We start from the raw sequence: 23,167 nt of genomic DNA, 5'->3' as shown, positions 1-23,167 counted from the left end.
GTCATTCAAGAAGTGCAAATTAAAACAACACTGAGATTCCATCTCACCCCAGTACGAATGGCTATCATTAAGAAGTCAACAAATAACAAATGCTGGCAAGGCTGTGGAGAAAAAGAAACTCTTTACTGCTGGTGGGAGTGTAGACTAGTCAAATCACTGTGGAAATCAGTCTGGAGATTCCTTAGTAAACTAGGAATAGAGGTCCCATTCAACCCAGCTATTCCCCTTCTGGGTATTTTCCCAGAACTGAAAACATCATATCACAGCAATATATGTGCACCCATGTCTATAGCAGAGCAATTTCTAATAGCTAAGTCGGAAACAACCCAAATGCCCATCCACTGAGGAATGGATAAAAAAGTTGTAGTATTTTTATATAATGGGAAATATCCCAGTAATACTCAGCTATAAAGAAAGATAAATTCGAGGCTTTTTTAGGTAAATGGACACAACTGCAGACCATACTCATAAGTGAAATAAATCAGACCCACATGTGTAAACACCATATTGTCTCACTAGTGTAAGAACCTGAAAGAGTGAATAAAAATTAGGGGATAGGATAGATAATGGGAAATGAAAGGACATTGCTCCAAAGTAAAGAACAACTGGGATGAGGGAAAAGAGAAAAGAAAGAAGGGAAAGTTTATGTATATATGTATACACAAGATAGCTAACATAGTTGTACTACTGACTTCTATTGCTTTATTGAAAGGAACAGCTCATGTTTAACTGTCTGATCAATCTTGCATGTCTCTATTTGTTTACCTGAGTAACCAATTTGAAGATATCAATATGTAATACAACAACTACTGTTAATTTCCTACCACCTGGTCTGAAATTCAGTACTGCTTGTATTGGTTTTTGTGTTATTTTGTAAATGTGTGTGTTTGTTATTATGTTTTTATCCTTTTATCCTTAAAATAAATAAATAAATAAATAAAGAGAGCCAAATATACACAGTAATTAAATAAATGTTCTATTTTAAGGCAGTGGAAAAATAGGTTATTCAATAAATGATGTTGGGACAACTGAGCAGACATCTGAAAAAAATAGTTGGCTCTTTACTTCACAGATTATATCAAAATGACTTCCAGATGAGTCAAAAAGTCACACTAAAAAAATAAAACCATAAATTACCAGAAAATAAAAGAGAAAATCCATTTATTTACAAAAAAAATCATGTCACCATAAAAAGGACAAAAGACAGATGGAGGAAATTTTTATTAATCATCTCACAAAGAAAGGGCTAATTTTCTTAACAGATAAAAACATTTACAAATCAGTATAAAAAGCTTAATAACCCAAAGGAAAAAATGAGCAAATTCTATGCACAAACGGTTCAGAAGAATGCTGGGTACATGGCCTGTGAGGGTAACCCCAGCTACTCAAGAGGCTGAGTCAGGGAAACCATGAGTTCAAGGCCCACCTAGGCAACATAAGGAACACAATGAAATCATCTCAAAAAAAGATAAATAGTTCAGAAGAAAGGAAGTATACAAATTTAAAAGTGTCATAACAATGTTCAAAATATGACAGCACTTGGTTTGTAAGGCTAGGGGGAAATTGGCAATTCACATATTGATTGTGGAATGTATATTTGTATAACAGCAATGAAAGGCAATTTGATATTAGCAAGAATGCTTTTTCAGTTCTGTTTTCTTTTTTATTGTTTTGAAAGGTTCTTAGGGTTTTCTGTATTAGCATATGTTTGTGATACACAACAATTACATTTCTCTTGGGGAACTGGTAACTATGCATACAACATTTTAATCAGTTTTACTTCTCCATCCCCCCCGCACCCTCTCATCTCCCCCAGTCACCAGATCCCCTTCCCATTTCCACAGTCGAACTCCCTATTTCCTATCAACTATCTTTTATCTTGCTCTTTAAATTATTTAGACATTTATCAAAATTTTAAAAGCATTTTACTTTTAACCCAGCAATTTCATTCCTTGAAATTTCTCATACACTTACATTTACACATCTGTGGAATTATATATGGATAAAAATATAATCCTTATAATAGCAAAAGATTAAAAACTATGTAAATATGTACCAATGAGTGACTAGTATTATATATTATAGTATATCTACACAATTGACAAATAGGCAGACATTAAAGAGAAAGGGGAATGATACAGAAAGATCTCCAAGACGTATTGTTAGATTCAAAACTATAGAACATAACAGAATGTGTAGTAAGTTACCATTTAAGTAAAAGAAGGTGTATACATGTGTTTGTATACACACATGCACACACACACACAAATATGTACTATATAAGGTAAGGAGTTTTATACACATTGTTCAGATGAAACTGAAGCTTGGGAAAACTAACTTTTAAATATAGCACAGTTAACAAAGAACACTGTAGGGCTGGGGATTTAGCTCAGCAGTACAGTGCTTGCCTGGTTAGCACGAGGTTGTGAGTTCGATTCCCAGTACCAGAAAAAAAAAAAGAAAGCAAAACGAAAGAGAACTAAATAAGAATCTAGGAAATTTATCCACGGAATCCTTGCTCTTCACCAATTTACACTGTTTCCAGTACAGAGGAGAGTGAACAGGCAATCTAACTTGGTGATATCATTTGAGATTTTTCACCTGCATAGTGGTGCAAAAATTGTACACACTCAGCAGAAACCACGCTGTGAGTCTCGAATTTTGCTATTTTCCCAGGCTCATGACATACATTTGATAGTTTTTTCACACTGCTGGGAAGCTACCACATAACCATGAAAGTAAACAACTGGATACTCCATACTCTAACACAAAGATAGAATATTTGCTAGTAGTTGTCATTTTCCATTGACTTCAATCAGGGGGTACTAAATTATGCTCCTAGGAGATACTCCTATATCTCACACGTACTCCTGACTACCCTCATTGTATAATGCCAACCCAGTTTCTCATTGGCTATCAGACCAATCGCTACAGCCAATATAGAAACCCACTTCTTTGATGTGTTGATTCAAAGGCATGAGAGGCCAAAGAGCCAGGTAGCAGTCTCAATATGCAGTGCCATAAATCACTGTGATCTGCACTAGTTCCCCATTCCTGAATAACAAACTGCCTCACAACTAGTCACTTAAAACAACAAAGTTTTATTTTGCTTTGTTTTTTTGAGACAGGGTTTGCTATGTAGTTCCGGCTAGTCTTGAACTCACTATGTAGCCCAGGTTGGCGTCAAACTCATGGCAATCCTCATGCCCCAGCCTCCCAAGTGCTGGGCTTACACGCATGCACCACCATGTCTGCCAACAAAGTTTTTTATCTACCATTTTCCATGGGTCAGGAGGAGTCCAGAAACATTAGCTGGTTCTCTATTTGGAATCTCTCAAGGTCTCAACAAAATCAGTTTTGGTTGGGCTGACATTTCCTCCCTTCCACTCTGTTAACTATTTTCTCTGCTGTGCAGAAGTCTTTTAGTTTGGTGGAATCTCCAACTGTCTAATTTTGCTTCTATTGCCTATGCTTTTGGAGATGTATCTAAGAAATCTTTTCCAGGACCAATGTTGTAGAAATTTTCCTATTTTCTACAGTTGCAGAAAGATTTAAAGTTTAAATCTTTAATCCATTTTGAGTTAATGTTTATACTTGTATATGTTTCAGATAAGGATCTAATTTCACTCTTCTGCATATGGCACTCCAGTTTTTTCTGCAACATTCGTTGAAGAGACTGTCTTTTCTCTTTTGTTTGTTCTTGGTGTTGTTATCAAAAATAAACTGACATAAATGTTTCTAGGCTCACTATCCTATTCGTCTGGTCAAACATGTTTTTCATACCAGTACCATGCTGTTTTGAGCACTATTATAGCTTTGCACTATATGTTGAAATCAAATAGTGTGATGCCTCCAGCTTTGTTCTTTTTATTCAAGTTGCTTTAGCTTTTTGGAGTCATTTCTGTCTCCATATATATTTTTTAAGATTGTTTTCTATTTTTATGAAAAATATCAGTGGAATTTTGATGACGATTACATTACATCTATACACCACTTTAGGTAATGGACATTTGAACAAAATTTTAAAACTTAGTTCTTCCAATCTATAAACATCAGATGTCATTCCATTTATTTGTCTTTTTCTATTCCTTTCATCAGTATTTTGCAATTTTTAGTATATGAATCTCTTACCTCCTTGTTTAAATGTACTCCTAAGCATTTTTTAATTTTAAAGATAAAAGAATGAAAGCACACTAACACAGAGACATAAATAAAACAACACAAATACAATAAAAGCAATACAGAATTTCAGACAAGGTGATAGGAAATTAACAACAGTTATTATATTACATATTGTTTTCTTCAGTTTGATTGCTCAGATAAACAAATATAGGCATGTAAGACTGATCAATTAAACATTAACTGTTCCTTTCAATAAAGCAATAGAAATTAGTAGTACAGTGATCTTAGCTATCTCATGTATACATATATATGCTCTTGTAAATGGAAAGGTTTCCTTAGTTTTTCTTTGGATAGTCCATTGTTATAGTATAGAAACACTAGTGATTTTTATGTATTGATTTTGCCAGATGTGATTGTACTAAATTCATTAAGATTTTTGATGGAGTTAGTATTTCCTACATACAAGATCATGTAACCTACAAATAATTTTGATTTCTCCTTCTGATTCAAATACTTTTTGTCTCTTTCTTTGCCTAACTGCTCTAGGTAGAGAGTCTAGTAAATGTTGAATAGAAGTGGTAAGAATAAGCATCCTTGTCTTGTTCCTGATAATAGAAGAAAAACTCTCAGCTTTTCTTTACTAGTATGATGTTAGCTATTGGTTTGTTACATATCGCATTTATTGTGTTGAAGGACATTCCTTCTATACCGAATTTGTTGAGAATTTTTATTATTTTTATTTAATTGATTAAGTTTATTGGTACATTTTAGTTATACAGAATCACATTCATGATAGGGAATTTGTACCTGTACATGGTATCTCTTGATTCTTCTTTTTTTCCCATTCCCTTACCCTCCCTTCAACCCTTCTTCCCCTCCTTATTTACAAAAGCTTTATTTCCATTTTTTTCTCCTTTTCTCATTTTTGTTTTCCATTCCTTCCTTTCCCCCTCCACCCTGCCTAGTTCCCCTTCCCATTTGAACATTTTCTTCCTATTACACAATATCTATAATACATTTTGGTCCGTCTTTACACTTTTAGTTGCTCATACCAGAGAAACAATGTGATATCTACATATATGTATCTACTTTATTTCACTTAAAAGTAAAATTTTGTCAAAATTTTACTGTATTTTTAAGTTTTACTGTCTTTTGGTTATACTTAGTATACTGCATGGCAACTCTTCCTTTCTTTCTACTTTTTGGGTCAGGAGCCTCTGTCAATATTGTACCTATTTGGACTAGTTATTCTCAGTTTTGCTGCCCTCTGGTCATTCTGGGACTTGCCTTTCACTATTTTCTTTGGTTCTGTCTCAGTCCCATGTCTTTTATTTTGCTAGAGTACAGCTTTGAGTAACTTCTTACAAATGATGCAGGGGCTATAAATTTCTGAGTCCTAGTTGTATCAGATAATACAATGGAAACAGAGTCTTATTTTTAAAAAGAAAATGTATTTGAAGGATAATGGGATGATTACAGGTTAGGGGCAAAGACTAATGAACTAGGCTTTAAAAGAAAATAAAAATTAGGCCACTCCACAGAAGGTTGCAAAAAGTGCTTATGAATCTTTTTTGGAAGCTACCTCAGGAGTGGCCTCTCACCATCATGTGTCTTTGTTTCTCTGTTCTTGATTCCCAGTCCAGAAAGGAGATCCTCCTTGTTTGAATTTGAATCCTATGCCTGCCTCTTGACTACAGTAACACATAGAATTTCGGTTAGAAGTTCCACCATGAATATACGGGGTTGGAAATTCCTCTAAAATATAAAGCCTACGGGCTGGGGATTTAGCTCAGTGGCACTGCCTGGCAAGCGCAAGGTCATGAGTTCGATTCCTGGTACCAGAAAAAAATAAAATAAAATAAAAAATAAAATGAAATAAAATAAATAAAATATAAAGCCTGCAGTGGTGGCACACACCTGTAATCCCAGCATTGGGGAGGCTGAGGAAGGAGGATCACTAAGAATTCGAGGCCAGCCCAGGCTTGATCATGAGCCCAAGGCCAGCCTGAACTACCTAGTGAGAGTCTGTCTCAAAAATAAGTAAATTAATTAATAATAATAATATAGAAGAGGTTGGCAAACAGTGGGAAAGGGATGCTGAGCAGACAAAACACAACACACATTCATCATGCTTCATATGGGTAACAGTATCTTTATTTTGTTCTCATACTTACTTGGTTCATTACTGACTTCTAGGTAGAAAATAGTTGATTTTTCCTTTTCAACTCTGAAAACATTGCTTCCCAGAGAACAGCCCGTGGTTCAGGCAGAGCAACGTGTGCAGCATCCCCAAACCAGCGCATGCGTGCTATCACGCTCGCTCTTCGCCAGGCGCCCGCTACTGCCTGGTGTCCTACCGCCTAGTGTCCGCTACCCGCTGGCACCGCGCGGGCCACCTTATCTCAGGGTCCGCCCTGCGCACAATCCCCCGCCACTAACGCCTCACCTAGTTCCTGCCAAGAATCTCTATTCTGAAATTTCACAAGGTGTGACCAGGTAAGAGCTCTATTTCATTTTGTGTTGTCATTCTGCTGGTCTTCTCATTTTGTATCTTCCGTTTGCTCTAGGAAGATGTATTTTCTTTGCTCGTTTGTATTTATTACTTTTTATCTGATACCGTCGTCTTTTTATTTCATTTTGTTCTCTTAATGGTTTTCATTCCTCTCCTCTATGACCCTTATTGCGTTTGTAGTCAAAGTATTTTCCCTTGGGCATCTTGAAATGTAAGCTTTCTTTGTAAGATTCTTTTGTCTCTTTCCTCCATTTCCTGAGCTTAGTCAATGCTCATTTCACATGTTCCTGTTTTTCTATTTTCATTCCGAGCTATTTTTACTTTAGTAGTCTAGGCAAATTCTTATTTTAACATGGTTAATTCAGGTTGGTGTGCTGTGTCCTAGTTTTCTCTGTTTCATGGTTTTGGGGGTTTACTGTGGATGGTGTTTTTCAGTTAGAAGAACATTTTTATCGCTGACATATTTTGATTCCTATTTCCCATCGTCCAATAGCATTGTATGGTATCATTTGCCATTATGTATTCATTTTGAAATGTATTTTTTTGTCTGGTTTGGTTTTGATTTTACTTTTGGGGGGTTATTGGACAAACTTTTTTGGGGGGGGTTAAAGGACAAAATTTAAGTGTGGATCTAGGTTTCTTAATTCAGAAGCATCCTGTTCCCTTATCACAGCAAAATTGTGTTTAAGTAGGTGGGCCATTTGGGGGTGAGCTTTGTATGTTTCCAAGTTTATGGGAAGCCCATTAAAACTAACTGTTTCTTCAACTAGTTTCAAGGAAAGAGAGAAAAAAAACTACTGGAAAGTGTAAAGAGTTATGTATAGGTTAAAAATCTCCCGGGATACTGACTGATGCTGTATAAGATTTTGGTCAACAACGAACCACAGACATGATAGTGGTCCTGTAAGATTATAATGGAGATGAAAAACTCCTATGACCTAGTGATGTCACAGTTGTCATAATGATGTAATACAACATATTACTCACATGTGTGTAATGACGGTAACTCCGTTAGTCACTTTTCATCGCTGGGACAAAATTTCTGACATCCAAATTTACAGGAGGAGATGTTTATTTGCTTCAGAGTTTCTGTGGGGTTCAGTCCATAGTTGGCTGGCTCCAAGACAGAAACAGCATGGTGGAAGGATGTAGTGAAAGACTCTTGCTCACCCTGTTGCAGCCAGGAAGCAGAGAGAGAGAAGCCAAGGATAAGAATATACTCTTTCAGGTCACCATACCGTGATCCACTTCCTCTGACCAGGCCACACACACCCCAACAGCACATTTAGCTAGATAAGTATAGCAACCCCTTGATTCCAATCACCCTCCAAAAGCCTCATCTCTGAAAATGAGAACTTTAGGGAGCATTTTAGATCTAACCCATAACAGCGGCGTAAACAAACCTACTGTGCTGCCAGTCATATAAGGTTAGAGCACATACAATTATGTATAGTATATAATACTTGATAATGGTAGTAGATGACTATATTACTAGGTTATATATTTGCTATAATTTTTTCATATTAGTGTGTATCCTAATATATATATATATATATATATATATATATATATATATAAAATCAGGAATTGAATTCTTATTTTAACATGGTTAATTCAGGTTGGTGTGCTGTGTCCTAGTTTTCTCTGTTTCATGATTTTGGGCCTTTCCCCTGAGCTATACCCTCAGACCAGTCTCAAACTTGTGATCCTCCTGCCTCAGCCTCCCAGAGTGCTAGGATTATAAGGTTGTGCCACTGTATCCAGCTAATGAGACGTTTTTTAGGTACAAAGTTTTACAGATTATATCTAATTTTCAATTCTGGATTTCTGGAAAGCAATTTTCTCATATGTATCATGAGTCTTAAACATGTTCTTATCCTAAAGAAATACTTTTAAATAGCTGGAAATATTTTTGTTCAGGATTATTTACTATCACATTATTTATAATGTGAATAACTTTGGAAATAGCAGAAAGTCTTCTGTTGAGTAAACTGTATAATCATTTTAGATATATAACTGTGAAAATTTTTGAAAACACACTTTAGTTACATGAGAAAGCGGCCATAATGACAATGACTAAAAGAGTGATGTGAAACTACACATACTGTAGAAGAATTTTACATACAATATATAAATCAAAGGGAACAGGCTCATGAAATGCCAACACGTTGTCACTGATTTTACGTGGTTCTTGATTTATGCATGATTAACTTTCCTATGCCTGTTTGTATTTTTCAAATTTTTAAAAGACAAAATTATATTTTTAAAAATGTCAAAATTATTTTTCTTTCATTCCCACCCCATTCTTTGCTCCCAAACCTCCTGACTAGATGGCCAGAGGCTGATCTATTTGTCAGTGGGGAGAACATCATTCATCTTTCACTCCATGGTTATAGACCTGCTAGGAATACCCTTAGTGCTCATTCACATCCAAGTGTACTTCATGAGCTAGTGACAGAAAGCAGATCTTTCACCCTTACATGAGGTAACATCATGTCAGGACAAATAAGACAGGGAAAATAAATGAAAGGGTTCTGGGGAAAAAGAAGGCCAGTTTCGCCTACTGCATAATTTTCTATAGGGATGTCAGCCTTGTTCAGACATTTCTGTTCTGACACAGTCTGGGGAGGCAGCTTAGTCACGGTGTTGCCACAGCCAATTAAATTTACAGCTTGCTTCCAGCCAAAGCTTTATCAACTTCTCTAGCAGGAACAAACAAAAAAAGATAAGAACAGCCTTATATAACATGAATTTGCAGTATAAACACTATCCTATCGTATTAGAATAGCTACAAATGAATCAGATGAAAAAAGAGGTAGGTCCCTTTTGTGGGACATTTTCTAATGTCCATTTGGTGCCAGAGAAGGAAAAATACTCAGATGTATGACTTGCAGAAGACAATTATATAAAACCCATAATAATTAAATGGGAATGATAGCTGACATTGTCTAACTGCTAAGTGTAAGGAATGTGGTGAAGATAAAGAAGTTGCTGCAATGTTAAAGATATGAATTCAGAGGTACTATCAAGTAATTATTTTATATAAAGTAACGGTCAGATATTATTCATTAATTTGTCTTTTTCATTTAATTCTTACAACACTGTGGAATAGTATTATACCCACTTTACTAAAGAGAAAGTGAACTCACAGAAGCAACTTACTAAAGATTAAATAGTTCAATAGATAGAACTTACCCAAGGCTAAGATCTGCCTTTTCTCTAACAGTCAGATGACTGTGGATAGAGGTAGTGCCAAACTGGGAAAAGCTATAATGTTGAAGAAAATCAGAAGAGTGAAATTAATATTTGTGTGGAGCAGAATAATGGTGGACAAATATTGTGGTTTAGTGATATGTCAAATATAATCATACACCTCATATTTTTAGTCTTTAATCTTTTTATTTTGTGGCATCTTTGTATGCTGACTAGATTTATTAAGTCCAGAGCCCTTGGTTCTAAGTCCATCTCTGTCACTAGCTTAAATTAACTCTCAGTTTTCTTTTCCTTCATGAACGTTAAAATTCTTTCAAAGTACTCTTTGAAGTCACTTGACCAAAGGTAAATGCAACCAAATCCAATCAAAAGAAATTATATGTATTTATTTGAGAAAGCAAATTTGGATCAACTCTTATAAGTTAATAATAGTTCATCCAAACTGGAGATCTGGAGCATAATGCACTTTGGTCAATGGGACAAGAAAAAGTGACAGATTCCAAAGGTGATGTTTTGTTATTTAATTTGAATGTTTAGGGAAATATACAAAATTTTCTGGTAAGGGCACTATTTGTAAAGTTTAACTGTGCTAACTCCTCCATTTAATGTCCAGTTAGTTTTTACACCAGAAATAATTGATCATAGCACCATGATGCTATTGCTTTAATATGCTGTTTGTTTCTTCTTACGTTGTGTTTTTGTTTAATTTTATTAGTACATGTTTGCAGTTCATGCAGTTTACAATCATCTTGGGGAGTGCTTACATGTACAGACCACATCTTGTTTCTTTTTTTTTTTTAATCCTCTTCCACTTCCCTCCCCTCTCTCCCTTCTTCTCCAATTCCCGTTTCTTTTTACCTTGTGATAGCAAGTTACTTTCTCAGATGACTGAAAAATGTGATGAAAAAGAAATTCATTCTTGACAATGTGATATGGATGATCAGTTTAAAAATCTAACAAATGTTTGAGCGTTCTATCATCAATTAAATATATTTAATCAGGAGAGCCAATTTTGAGGGAGGGAAAACAAACACCAGTTGTTTAATTTATTCAGCAATTATCAAGAACTGCACAGAGTCTGAGATTTCACCCTACTTATGGCTGGAAAGTCTATACCTGCTTTCTCAGATGCTAGCAAAAGATACAAGACTCTAAGGTCAGTGACAAAGGCTTCCTTATTGCAAAAGCAGTAGCCAGAGTATCGGCATAAAGCTCACACCAGTCCCCACCCCACCCCCAACTCCCATAGAAGTGAGATCTATCACAGATGATATATTAGTTTGCTAGGACTACCATAAAAAACAAAGTATCATACACTGGGCAATTTAAACAACAAAAATTTATTTTTTCACACTTTTGTGGGCTAACAGTCTGAGATCCCAGTGTTGGCATGGTTGGTTTCTTCTAAGGGTTATGAAGGAAAGATCTTTTCCATGCCTCTTTCTTTGGCCTGTTGATAGCCATTTTCTCCCTGTGTCTTTACTCTGTCTTTTCTTTGTGTGACTTTATGTTCAAATTTCTTCTTATAAAGACTCTAGCCCTTTGGGATTACAGCCCTCCCTAATGACTGCATTTTAACTTAGTCATCTTTTTAAAGACCCTATCTCCAAATAGGATCATATTGAGATAGTAGGACTTAGGGATTTCAACATATGAACTTGGGGGGTGGGCAAATAGGTCAGCCTACAATATATACTTACATGCATAGTGAGATCCGTTACAGGAGAGGAACACTGACATTAGCAGATTCACCATGGAAACAACCTGATATTTTCTAGGCTGTTTCTGCTTTATCTCATTCCTCAAGACTGTTTGCTACAAACACAACTCTAAGAAAAGGCCTGAACAAGAAGTATCCTTAGTATACTCAGCAAGGATGTCCAGTAGTGCGGACTGTCTTTCCCAAAGGCAATGTAAACAAAATATTAAATTAAGTAGTAACTGTATCATTGTTAAAGTCTTTATCAATTCAGGTTCTCCTTTATGTAGCTTATACAATTATTCTTACCTCTCCCATAGTTATCTACATTGAACAAAAACCTGAGCCATATCTCTTTCTCTAATTTTCCATAATTACATTTACAAATATCCTTAATACTAATTAGTGAATAAATTTAACTCTTGTGTTGTCCGCTTTTTTTTCCTTTTCAGTCCTGGGAATTAAGCCCAGGGCTTTGCACATGCTCAACAAGCGCTCTACTACAGAGCTAAATCTATAGCCTATTGTCTACTTTTGTTATGTAGTGGAAAGTATTTGTAATACTTTTTTGTGTCTTTACAGTTTCATAATTGTTTATATCAAAAATATATTCAGAGTAATTAAAAAGAAATAATTCTTTATTCCAACAGATGGTATCACCACTTATATATGTTATAATTTTATTTTTGAACATGGAATTTTCATCAGGAATAGGAGATAATAAAGGTAAGCATTTTTTTTTATTTTAAAAATAAAAGAAGGAAAACATTAACAAACAGACAACCATTTACAAAATAGCAAAAGAACAATACAAACAATACAGAGTTACAAAGTGGTAGGAAATTAACAGTGCTTTTTGTATTACATATTGATATCTTCAGAGTGGTTTCTCAGGAAGCATCTGACTATTATTCTCTGTTTCCTACTCAGGAGTTCTCATCTGTATCCCTTCTTCATTTATAGTTAAAATGTTTTCCCTTTAGTATTTCTTCTTTACCGTATCTTGTCTACAAGTTTCTAAAAACATCATTGTTACTAAGTTGTGTATACAAAAGACAAAATATTTTCCTCTTGCTGAAGTATTTTATCACTTAAAAGACAGAGAGAATTTAACATTTAAAGAGGATTTTATATTTGCAAAACTTGAATTATTTAAAGACAGACATTTTAAAATTCTTTCATCCATGAATGGTTTTAGGTAGTATGAATTGTAAACTGAATTATCAGGTTAGTAGATTGAAGTTGAGAGTTTCCTGAAAGCAATATACAGACTGAATTAGTCAATAGGACTTTTATGGCAGAAAAACATGATAAAAAAGCAAGACAAATCCACGCCCATTTGTACATATTTTTTCGATTCTGCAGCATCCTGGACTGAGGCCTGGAACATAGTAGTATTGACTGGACCGATGGATAGAAGGATTCAGACATGTTCTGTTCACAGATGTGATGCTAAATTACATGAATTCTGGGATGACCCTGGCTTTAGTTCCTACATTCTTCTAAAGAATATATGACACATAGGTGGATCTATTCCAAGATGGGAGAGTCACATACTTCAGAGATTTCAGAGAAGGGAGTGGTTCCTTCCAGCTGTGGGGAAGGGGGTTGTCAAGGAAGACTTCCAACAAAAGAAAACAAGCCATTGGGTCCCGAAACCGGTAATATCTGCATATGCACATACGGAGAAGAGTGTACTACAAGACAACATTAGGTCATAAGTAGGGCTTTTAGAAGTGGCTGGATCTACAGGTGTGTGATGCTGGGATCAAAGATGTTGTACTGGGATTGATTCATGTGCAATGCTAGGATTAAAGGTGCCCCACCCTGGGTGTGAGTGCCATGTACTCTAAGGGTAGGTACCCTGGGTAGGATGTAAAAGACAGAAAGAGGGTTGCTATTTCTCACTTGTCGCTTGCTATTTTGCTGCTTTGCTGCCTTCTGCCTTCCCTGACACCCCATGAACTATTTCTCTCTGTGATGCCCCTCTGCCTTGCCATCCTGCCTTGGAACCAATTGACTATGGACTGAAACCTGTACAATCTGTGAGCTGAAATAAACTTTTTCTCCTTTAAAAAAAAAAAAAAAAAAAAAAAGACCACATCAAGGTGCATGGCGAGCATTATGGAGGTAGGAAATCACAGACTATGTGAACACATCAGTAAATAGTTCAGTTTGACAAGAATGAAAGGATACAAGTAAAATATTCTGGAAATATGGGAAGCTGGTGCATATTATATAGGAATCTGATGTTCCTTAGATGTCAGTCTAAGGAGTCTGAGCTTTAATCTGTCAATGTTAGGAAGTTATTTAAGATTACTGTGTAGGAGAGTAACATACCATATTTCTTAGTTACTTTTCTCATTGCTGAGACAAAATACTCAACACCCAAAGTTAAGGGGGAAAGGTTTATTTAGCTCACAACTTGCAGATATTTTAGACCATAATCAGCTGGCTCCAAGGCAGGGTGACACATGGTAGAGGGACAACCATTCATGGCAACAGAAGACAGCAAAAGCAACAAGAGAATTTAACAGCTTCTTTCTGCCCTTTTTATCTTATCCAGACTGCTGGGATTAGTGCAGTGCCAAACCAATCAGGGGACTGATTTAGTAGTCACACACCCTTAATCCCAGCATCACACACTCTAGATTCAGCCACCTCTGAAAAAGCCCTATTACCACATGAGGCTTTAGGGGACAGCTAGACACAAATGTAACTATAGTTTACATTAATATGGCAGGCTCAGGGAGGAAAGAATTTCCTCTACTCTGTTAGATCCTGTGTCTATAAACTGAAGAATAGACAGATAAATAGGGGAAAAACATGATTAATAGTTTCACATAGCATGGTGGGCTTCATAGAAAGAAATGAAATACCTAAAGAAGTTATTAGATGTGGAGTTTACACACCATCTTAACAAAGCAGTAAGTTGTGGAGCTAGCACCAAAAAAAGTTTGGATTGGGGTTTTAATGGGAAACTTACCAGAAAATTATATATATAATTTTCACATATATATAAATTCTCACATATGAAAATTCATATATGAACTCATAATTCACCATATATGAATTTTCTCATGAATTTTCATATATTTATGAAATTAATAGGAAATAAGGGTTATTTTAGTAAGTGTGTTTGTACAGACTCATCTCTGTGTCAGCTCTTCAACTCTGGTGATAGGAAACATACAGGTAGGGCATATTTCCTGTAGGAAATTTAGGTTCTGCTCTTAGGTAGTAGATAGCAGGACTCTCCCATCCCTGTACCTGCTGTTTCTCAGTTGCTGTCACCTTCAAACAATTGATAAGCCAAAGAGGCTTATTTAAGGAGTTGCATATTCCAATTCCCTACAACAGCATTCATTATGTAAAATGGATTGATGGAGAAAGATGGGCGGCATTTTTCTTCTTCTAGCTTCAACTTCATTGCTATAATTGCTTAACCATGAATAATAAAGTGAGTTTTAAAAATAGCTCTGTTTCTGTGTAGTTGGCTCAGAGTAGTTTTCTTACTCTTTCAGAGCAGACATTCCCTCAGCAGTTATACTTGTATGTTTTCCCTTTATAGCATGATTTATGTTAAAGTAGTCAAACCTTTAAAAATGTAACTTCTCTGGCACATCTTTCCTTAGAGGCTCGTGAATTTTTTTCATCTCATTGTTTAAAACAGAGTCTAGTGAACTCTATAATCTGAGAATTTCTAAGCAAAGGGATCCATATATCTAAAAGTACAAAAATTGGGAATTCCTTCTACCTCTTGCCTCAATAGCTCTTATGATTTTTTCCTGCTTCTTTTTTTAACACCCAAGCTCAAAGGGGCTTGCTGATATGAAGAGATAATTCATAAAATGTTACTAAATTGGGCGGGACCAATTAGTTTCACTCAGACCATTGTTATAAAAAGCTTCGATTTGAATTATATCTTAAAATGAGTTAAAAGTTGAGGCAGAGAATGGCAGTAGAGAGAACTTCATGAGCATTTTAGAGGGACTGGAGTGTAGATTTTGTACAGGATAGTTTGGAAAAGGAGCTTCACTGTTGAAAGATTGTCTGGCAAAAGAAAAAAAAAGACCATTAGAGAAAAGACTGTTGCTTCCAATCCGACTTGCTGTTGTGACTTGCCATATGCGACCTTTGAGCACCCTGACTCTTGGTTTCCTCTTCCTTAAAAGGGAGATAGTGGTACAGAGAGCACAAAGTATCATGGGAATGTCATAACGTGACAGGTAAACCCAGTAGCTGGCTCAGTGTGTGTTATTCAAAGGAATTCGTTTCCTTCTGCTTGTTGACTTTACTCATCAGATATGAGGTAACAGTGAAGATTTTTTTTTTTTTAATTTTAAAGAGAATAAAGGGCTAGGGATATAGTTCAGTGGCACAGTGCCTGCCTGGCAAGTGCAAGGTCCTGAGTTTGATTCCTGGTACCAAAAAAAAAAAAAAAACGATTACATTAAAGAGAATAAGAAATTTAAAGAAACATTTAAAACAATACAGAATTTCAAAACAAGGTGATAGGAAATCAACAATGGTTGCTATATTGCATATTGTTATCTTCAAAGTAGCAATTCAGATTACCAGATATAGGCACTCAACATTGATCAAAAAAATTAAGCATTAACTGTTCCTTTCAATAAACCAACAGAAATTAGTAGTACAATTATCTTAGATATATATATATATATATATATATATATATTTCCCCTTTTTTCTTTCTTTTCTCCTTTCTCTCATCCTAGTTGTTCTTTCCTTTTGAGCAGTTTCTTTCCCTTCCATAATGTCTATTGTACCTTTCAGATTTCATTTACTCTTTCAGTTTCATACACTAGGGAGACAATATGATGTTTACACATGTGGGTCTGATTTATTTTCCTTATGAGTAGGGTTTCTGGTTGCATCCATTTAATTATAAAAGTCTCAAGTTTATCTTTCTTTATAGCTGAATAATACTTCACCAGTGAAGATTTTTAAACATAGGAGTGACTTGGACTATAGAATTAATTATAGTTTTAAAAAATAAGTCTAGTGACACTGTCAAGGACAGTCAAAATGAATGTGTGAGATGAAAATGTTTAAAACCTGTTAACATTATAACTCCCAAATATCGTTTAAGTCACATTTATGATACTTGCACAAATATATTTAGGTATAGAATTTTAAGAACAGCATTGAAATCATAATGTCATATCAGCAGGATGAATGAACAATATGCAATTATAAAGAAATTTATTTTTATCTCCTATTCATTTATTCTTCACTGTTTTGAGACCAGGTCTCCTATGTAATCCAGGGTTACCTCCAACTTGCTGATTAGCTCATGCTGACCCCAAACTTGAGACTCAGCTGCTAGAGTTATAGGCGTGTGTCAGCACACGTGGTCCTACCTTCTATTTAAGTCCAGTCCTTCACTTGCTTCTTCCTACGTCCTCTGTTGAATATTTAGGCCAGCCCCAAGATTTTTTTTTTGTTACACTTCAAACCATATTCCAAGCACTTAAAATTTCAAAATGCAGCTTTGAATTGTAATTGTTAAAATTAAAATATTAAGTCCATGGAATAGTCAAAAAGTAACTTTCATTTTATAGTTGAAGTTTCTTCTCTTTTTCCTGTTTGGGTCTGTGCTGACGCAAAGACTGTCCGCTTTTCCTTTTCTCCACTTAGTGTTTAGGTTCTTGCTCACTATCACAATAACTTTACGCTGTGACCCTCCCTGTTCCAGCGTTGTGGGGTGGGGACAGAGAAGTAGTGAGAGTGGCACAGTTCTTACCTAACCAATTCTGAGGTGATTATCTGACAGCTGGACATCTGACATCCTGGAGAACTAGATGCTTGAATGGATCTTTCATAGCCCTCTTCCCTCAACTATATTATTTGGAATTAAATCTTATCTATAGTTCATCCAACAAAGGCAGAAGGTTCTCTATTCCCACTGATTATTTATTCCTTTATTAGTTCCTTTAAAAATCCAGCTATGCCTTCAAATTCTTTCTGCTGAGATTTAGTTGCCACTCAGAGAAACCACTGAGAACAGACCACTGGATTACCCTGAACTAGTTCTTTCCCACTAGTGGCATGCAAGAAACATTTGTGTATCACTTTCTGTTTGTTTTGTTTTGTTTTGTGTTTTGTTTTTTTGAGATAGGGTCTCACTATGCAGTTAAGGCTAGCCTTGACCTCACTGTGTAGTCCAGGTTGGCCTCAGCCTCAAGGAAATCCTTCTGTCCCAGCCTCCTGACTTCTGGGATTATCAGTGTGTGCCACTATGCCCAGGTTTCATGTATCTTTTTGCACCAGCAAGTTGTGATTGGCCAGGACACCCATGGAACCATCTCTCTCTCATCAAAGCATTTCCTGTCCTCTCCACTAAATCATGTCTGGTCTTTTCCTAAACAGGAGTCTGATTTAGTGTCCCAAATTGCAGAAATACATGTTACATTTTTTTCACTTTACTCATAAAATCTGTACTCAGACTCAATGTAAGCAGAACGGATCCTCTTCCTAGCATCTTATATCAGTAGCTCTCTCTGAATACAATTCTCTCCCCAATCTCCAATTGATTCTTTTATACTCTTACTAAGGATGAGGAATTAAAGAGTCAAGAACTATTTTGTTGTTGTTTGTTTTGGGGTGATTGTGTGTGTGTGTGTGTGTTTGTGTGTGTTTGTGTGTGTGTGTGTGTCACTGGGGATGGAACCCAGGGCCTTCACACTGAACTATGTCCCCAGCCCCCCCCCTTTTTTTTTAATTTTGAGACAGGATCTAACTAAGTGACTCAATTACCCAGGCTGAGCTTGATCTGGTTTTTTTTTTCTGTCTTTAAATATTTTGTTCCCAGGAACTCTGTCTCAATATAAAGGACTAGCATATATCTCAGTGTTAAGGCCTTGTGCTCAATCTAGGATTAGCATATATATTTCTATATATGTATGTATATTTGCATCATGGTTTAACATATGGTATATTTTAATCTTAGAAATTCAGCTTGACCTTCCTTTATAATGTCCTGATATCATATCTTTACAAAACCAAAAAAAGATTTTGATCTCAACAGTAAAATGTAATTAAAATATATAACAACAATATAAAATATATTATTGTTTTTCAAAAACAGTTTTCATCAGTTTGAAAAATATGGTACTTTTGATGGAAATTCTTCTATCTGCAACCTAAAACATTCATATATTTTTTGTTTTATATAGGTGTTATGAAGAAACATTTTGTTTGTTCTAGCCAGGGGCTCCCCCAAACTGATGAAACAATGAAGTTGTATCTTTCCTCAGAAAATTTGGTAAGGTCCTCTAACAACATGTCTTATGACCCTTTGCATTTCTTTTAAATCCATGTGTAAAAACAATAGCATTATACTCTTTTCAGATTTTTGAAAGTGAAATTCTTTATAATCATTTATAGACTTTATAGTCCATGTCCACTTGATTCAGGTAAAATTTTCATTTAGTTATTGAGTATCCTGAGTGGTTTTGCTTTATTTTTGTTGTTTTAAAAAGATGCCTCCTCCCTCTTTTTTTAAGATCAGCTATAACAATTTTTTATGGAGTTTATTTGTCCTTTTGAAGTTTGACAAATCTGTTAGAGAAAGAAAATTGCCTCGTATGACCTTGAGAAAGAATTCTCATTGAAGTTCTCATTTTGGGTAAGGGATGATATAATCCTTTGATTCAAATAAGAGACTTAAAAATACAACAAAATAAAATATAGCATTAAGACAGCCATGCAGAAAATGTTCAATAAAATATTAGCAAACAGAATGCAGCACATTATCACAAACATCATACATCATGATCAAGTAGGTTTCATCCCACAGATGCAAGGATAGTTCAACACATAAGTCTATAAGTGTAATATGTCACGTAAAGAGGAACAAGGTCAAAAACCACATGGTTATATCAATAGATACAGAAAAATCTTTTGACAAAATCGAACACTACTTCATGATAAAAGCCCTGAAGAAAACAGGCATAGAAGTACCGTACCTGAATACGATAAAGGCTACTAATGACAAACCTATAGCCATCATCATACTAAAAAGGAAAAAACTAAGAGTATTTCCCTAAAATCAGGAACAAGATAAGGATGTCCACTACCACCTCTGCTAGTCAACATAGTACTTGAAACATTAGCCAGAGCAATTAGGCAAGAGAAAGAAATAAAGAGGACACATATAAGAAAGGACGAACTCAAATGTCATTATTTGTAGATGACATGGCACTCTACAGAGAAGTGATCCAAACAACTCTACCAAAAGACTTTTAGAATTAATAACCAATTTCAGCAAAGTAGCAGGATATAAGATCAGCACACAAAAATCATTAGCATTTATGTATACCAACAATAAGTAGGATGACAAGGAAATTATAAAAACAGTACCATTGATGGTCACATCAAGAAAAATAAAATATCTAGGAATTAACCTAAACAAGGAAGTGAAAAATTTCTACAAAAAAAAAAAAGCTATAGTACTCTGAAGAAGAAGATTGAAGAGGATATCAGAAAATGGAAAGAAGTCCCTTGTTCCTGGATATTGCCAAAATAGCCATATTTCCAAAACTTTTACACCAACTCAATGCAGTCTCAATCAAAATACCAATAGCATATTTTAAAGAGCTAGAGAAAACAATCCCAAAATCCATATGGAATCAGAAGAGATCCTGAATAGCAAAAGCAATTTTGAGCAATAAGAGCAAAGAAAGTGGCACAGCAATATCTAACTTCAGATATCCTACAAAGCAATAGTGATGAAAATGGCATGGTATTGGAAGAAAAGCAGACACATAGATCAGTGGAACAGAACTGAGGACACAGAAACCTCTCCAAACATATTCAACTGTTTGATCTTGTGACAAAGGTCCAGAAACATATGTTGGAGGAAAACTAGTTTATTCAACAAGTGGTGTTGATAAAATTGGTTATCTGTTCATATAAGAATGAAATTGGGCCCTTATCTTTCACCACATACTCAATTAAAATAAAAATAGATCAAAGATCTCAACATTAAAACAGAAACATTAAACCTTCTGGAAGATAAAATGGGTAAAACACTTGAAGATAGATGTAGGAAAGGATTTTGTAAACAGAACCTCAACTGCACAAGAAATGGCAGCAAGAATCACCAAATGGGATTATATCAGACTAAATAGCTTCTGTAAGCACAAGAATCAATCATTACAGTGAAGAGAAAAACCTATAGAATGGGAAAAAAATTTTGCCAGCTACTCCTCAGACAAAGGACTAATTTTGAGAGCATACAAAGAACTCAAAAAAAGTTAAACCACCTACAATTAAAGATCCAGCCTAGAAATGGGCATGATAAATGAACTTCACAGAGGAAGAAATACAAATGGTCAAGAAATACATGAAAAAGTGTTGACTGTCTCTGGGCATTAGAGAAATGCAAAGTAAAACAACACTAAGATTCCACCTTCTCTAGAAAGAATGGCAATCATCAAGAAATCAAGCAGTAACAAACAGTGGCATGGCTGTGGTGGAAAAGGAGCCCTCTTTCATTGTTAGTGGGAATGAAAACTAGTACAACCATTATGGAAATTGGTTTGAGATTTCTCAAAGAATTGAAATTGGAAATTCCATATGACCTAGCTATTCCTCTGCTAGGTATCCTCTCCAAAGAGCTTAAGTCGTCATACTACAGTGCTACATGCATACTGATGTTTACAGCAGCACAATTCACAATAGCTACATCCTGGAAGTAGGCTGTATACCCATCAACTGATGACTGGATAAAGAAAATGTGGTATGTGTATATAATGGAATATGACTCTGCTATAAAGAATAACAGATTTGATGTATTTGTAGGAAAATGTATGCACTTGGAAATATAATGTTAAATGAAATAAACCAAACACACAAGCTTAAATGCCATATGGTATCTCTCATTTCAGTGAGGCAAAGTACAAATAAAGTGATAAAGGATGAATAGAAAGGGACAAAGGGATACATCTAGTCCAGTAGAGAAGTGGTCTGAGGGAACAAGAGTGAAGAGTGAGAAAGAGGAAAAGGACAAATGAGAAAAATAAAGATACATCAAGTACAGGATCCTAGTAACTCCAGTCAATGTAAACTTTATGTGCCATAACATGAACTAAGATAAATAGTATCAACAAGTATGTAAAAGATGATAAGAGAGCCAGAGTAGGAAGAGGAATAGGGGAGGGAAAAAGAGACTATAAAAAAAACCTGTACTATGTATATATAACCACTCTCCAAGATGACTGTAAACTGCATGAATTGCAAACGTGCTAATAAAATAAAATAAAAAATTTTTTAAAATAGCCATGCAGCAAACTTTGATAAACATAGAAGTTAGTGAAAATGTCTAAAAATCTATGATAAATATAATAAAAATATAATAAATGTAATAAAAACAAAACCATTCCAGAGTCGAGTACATTTATCTCTAAACCTGCTTTGACTTAGACTTTAATTCCTTCTTGATATGCCACATATATTTAACTTTTGTATTTACAACTATTGTGAAGTACATACCCTTTAAGTAAAAAATTCCTTTCTTATTTATGATTATATACTATAAAAAAAGGAATGAACCTCAGAGGAGGACAACTCACAAAGTTGAGATTAGATCTTGGGCTTGCCAGTTAGTGGTCTGTGTGTACTTGGGCAGGTTACTTAACCTCTCCAACCAGTTGTTTTCTCCAGGTTTTGTTTTGTTTTATTGTGTTATGTAGTACCAGGGATTGAACCGAGGGTCCTCACAGTGAGCTTCATCTTCAGCACACACACACACACAAACACACACACACAGGCCAATACAAATTAACATCCGCGGGTGTGTGTGTGTGTGTGTGTGTGTGTGCGTGTTAGGCATTTTTCAAAGCATTTTATGTTCATTACCACATTTAATCTTCACATCTGATTGTCCCTGAGATAATTAAGTACTATTGTCCTTTTCCTGGATGACCCGTTAAAAATCACAAACTCCAGTACTCCCAATCTCCCTTTTCCACTTTATTTATATAATTGATTTATAATTTCCACTTATTTATATAATTGATTCTGTATTTATTTTACTTGCATCTTTCCTTCCACCCCTCTACTGCTGCATCCCTGACAATCCCCGTTAAAATGTAAGTTCCATGATGGCAGGAAATTTTTCTCTTTTCTTCATCTCTTTATACATAGCACCTATAACACTGCCATAGTAAAGGCTAAGTAGACATTTTTTAAGTGAATGTCTTTCCCCACTTTTTAGGTAGGGAAACTTTAAATGCACAAAGAAATTGCCCAAAATGCCCTTAATTACAGGAAGAACTGAGAGATAAAATAAAGTTCTTGGTATCTGTCTCATGTAAGTTTTCAGCAAAATCTACAATTCATGATTGCTAAATTTTCATATATGCTAGCAAACATCCAATAGAAATGCAAGATTTGCCCCCACGTGCCCTGTGTTGAGTGAGTGAGTGATCCAGGAGCTGCTGGACTGGTGGTTCAAGTCTGTGCGTGGCTCACACCGCCACGGTTCCCAGCTGAAACTTGCAGAGAGAGCCAGGTATTTCCCATCTACTTCCTGAGGGCAAAGCGGGTGAACCAGGACTCCACCAACATTACAGACTGAGTCTCTCCCCTCCCTG

At 35.5% G+C, this 23,167-nt stretch overlaps 1 protein-coding gene across 2 annotated transcripts in view; it reads left to right on the top strand.

Annotated features, from left to right (window-relative positions):
• Catsperb (catsper channel auxiliary subunit beta) overlaps positions 1-23,167 on the top strand; it is a gene marked incomplete in the record, with an annotated part of 156,136 nt that overhangs the window by 15,259 nt on the left and 117,710 nt on the right. The window contains 3 exon segments of one of the 2 annotated variants that reach the window (XM_013517144.1): positions 6,370-6,618; positions 12,197-12,272; positions 18,746-18,834. In XM_013517144.1, coding sequence (XP_013372598.1) covers positions 12,197-12,272; positions 18,746-18,834 — 165 coding nt within the window. 2 annotated transcript variants of the gene reach the window in all.

The sequence above is a fragment of the Chinchilla lanigera genome, unplaced genomic scaffold, assembly GCF_000276665.1.
Source record: "Chinchilla lanigera isolate Chin_1 unplaced genomic scaffold, ChiLan1.0 scaffold00037, whole genome shotgun sequence".
NCBI lineage: Eukaryota > Metazoa > Chordata > Mammalia > Rodentia > Chinchillidae > Chinchilla > Chinchilla lanigera.
Note: the sequence above shows the minus strand (reverse complement) of the source record. Positions and strands in the feature narration are given on the sequence as shown.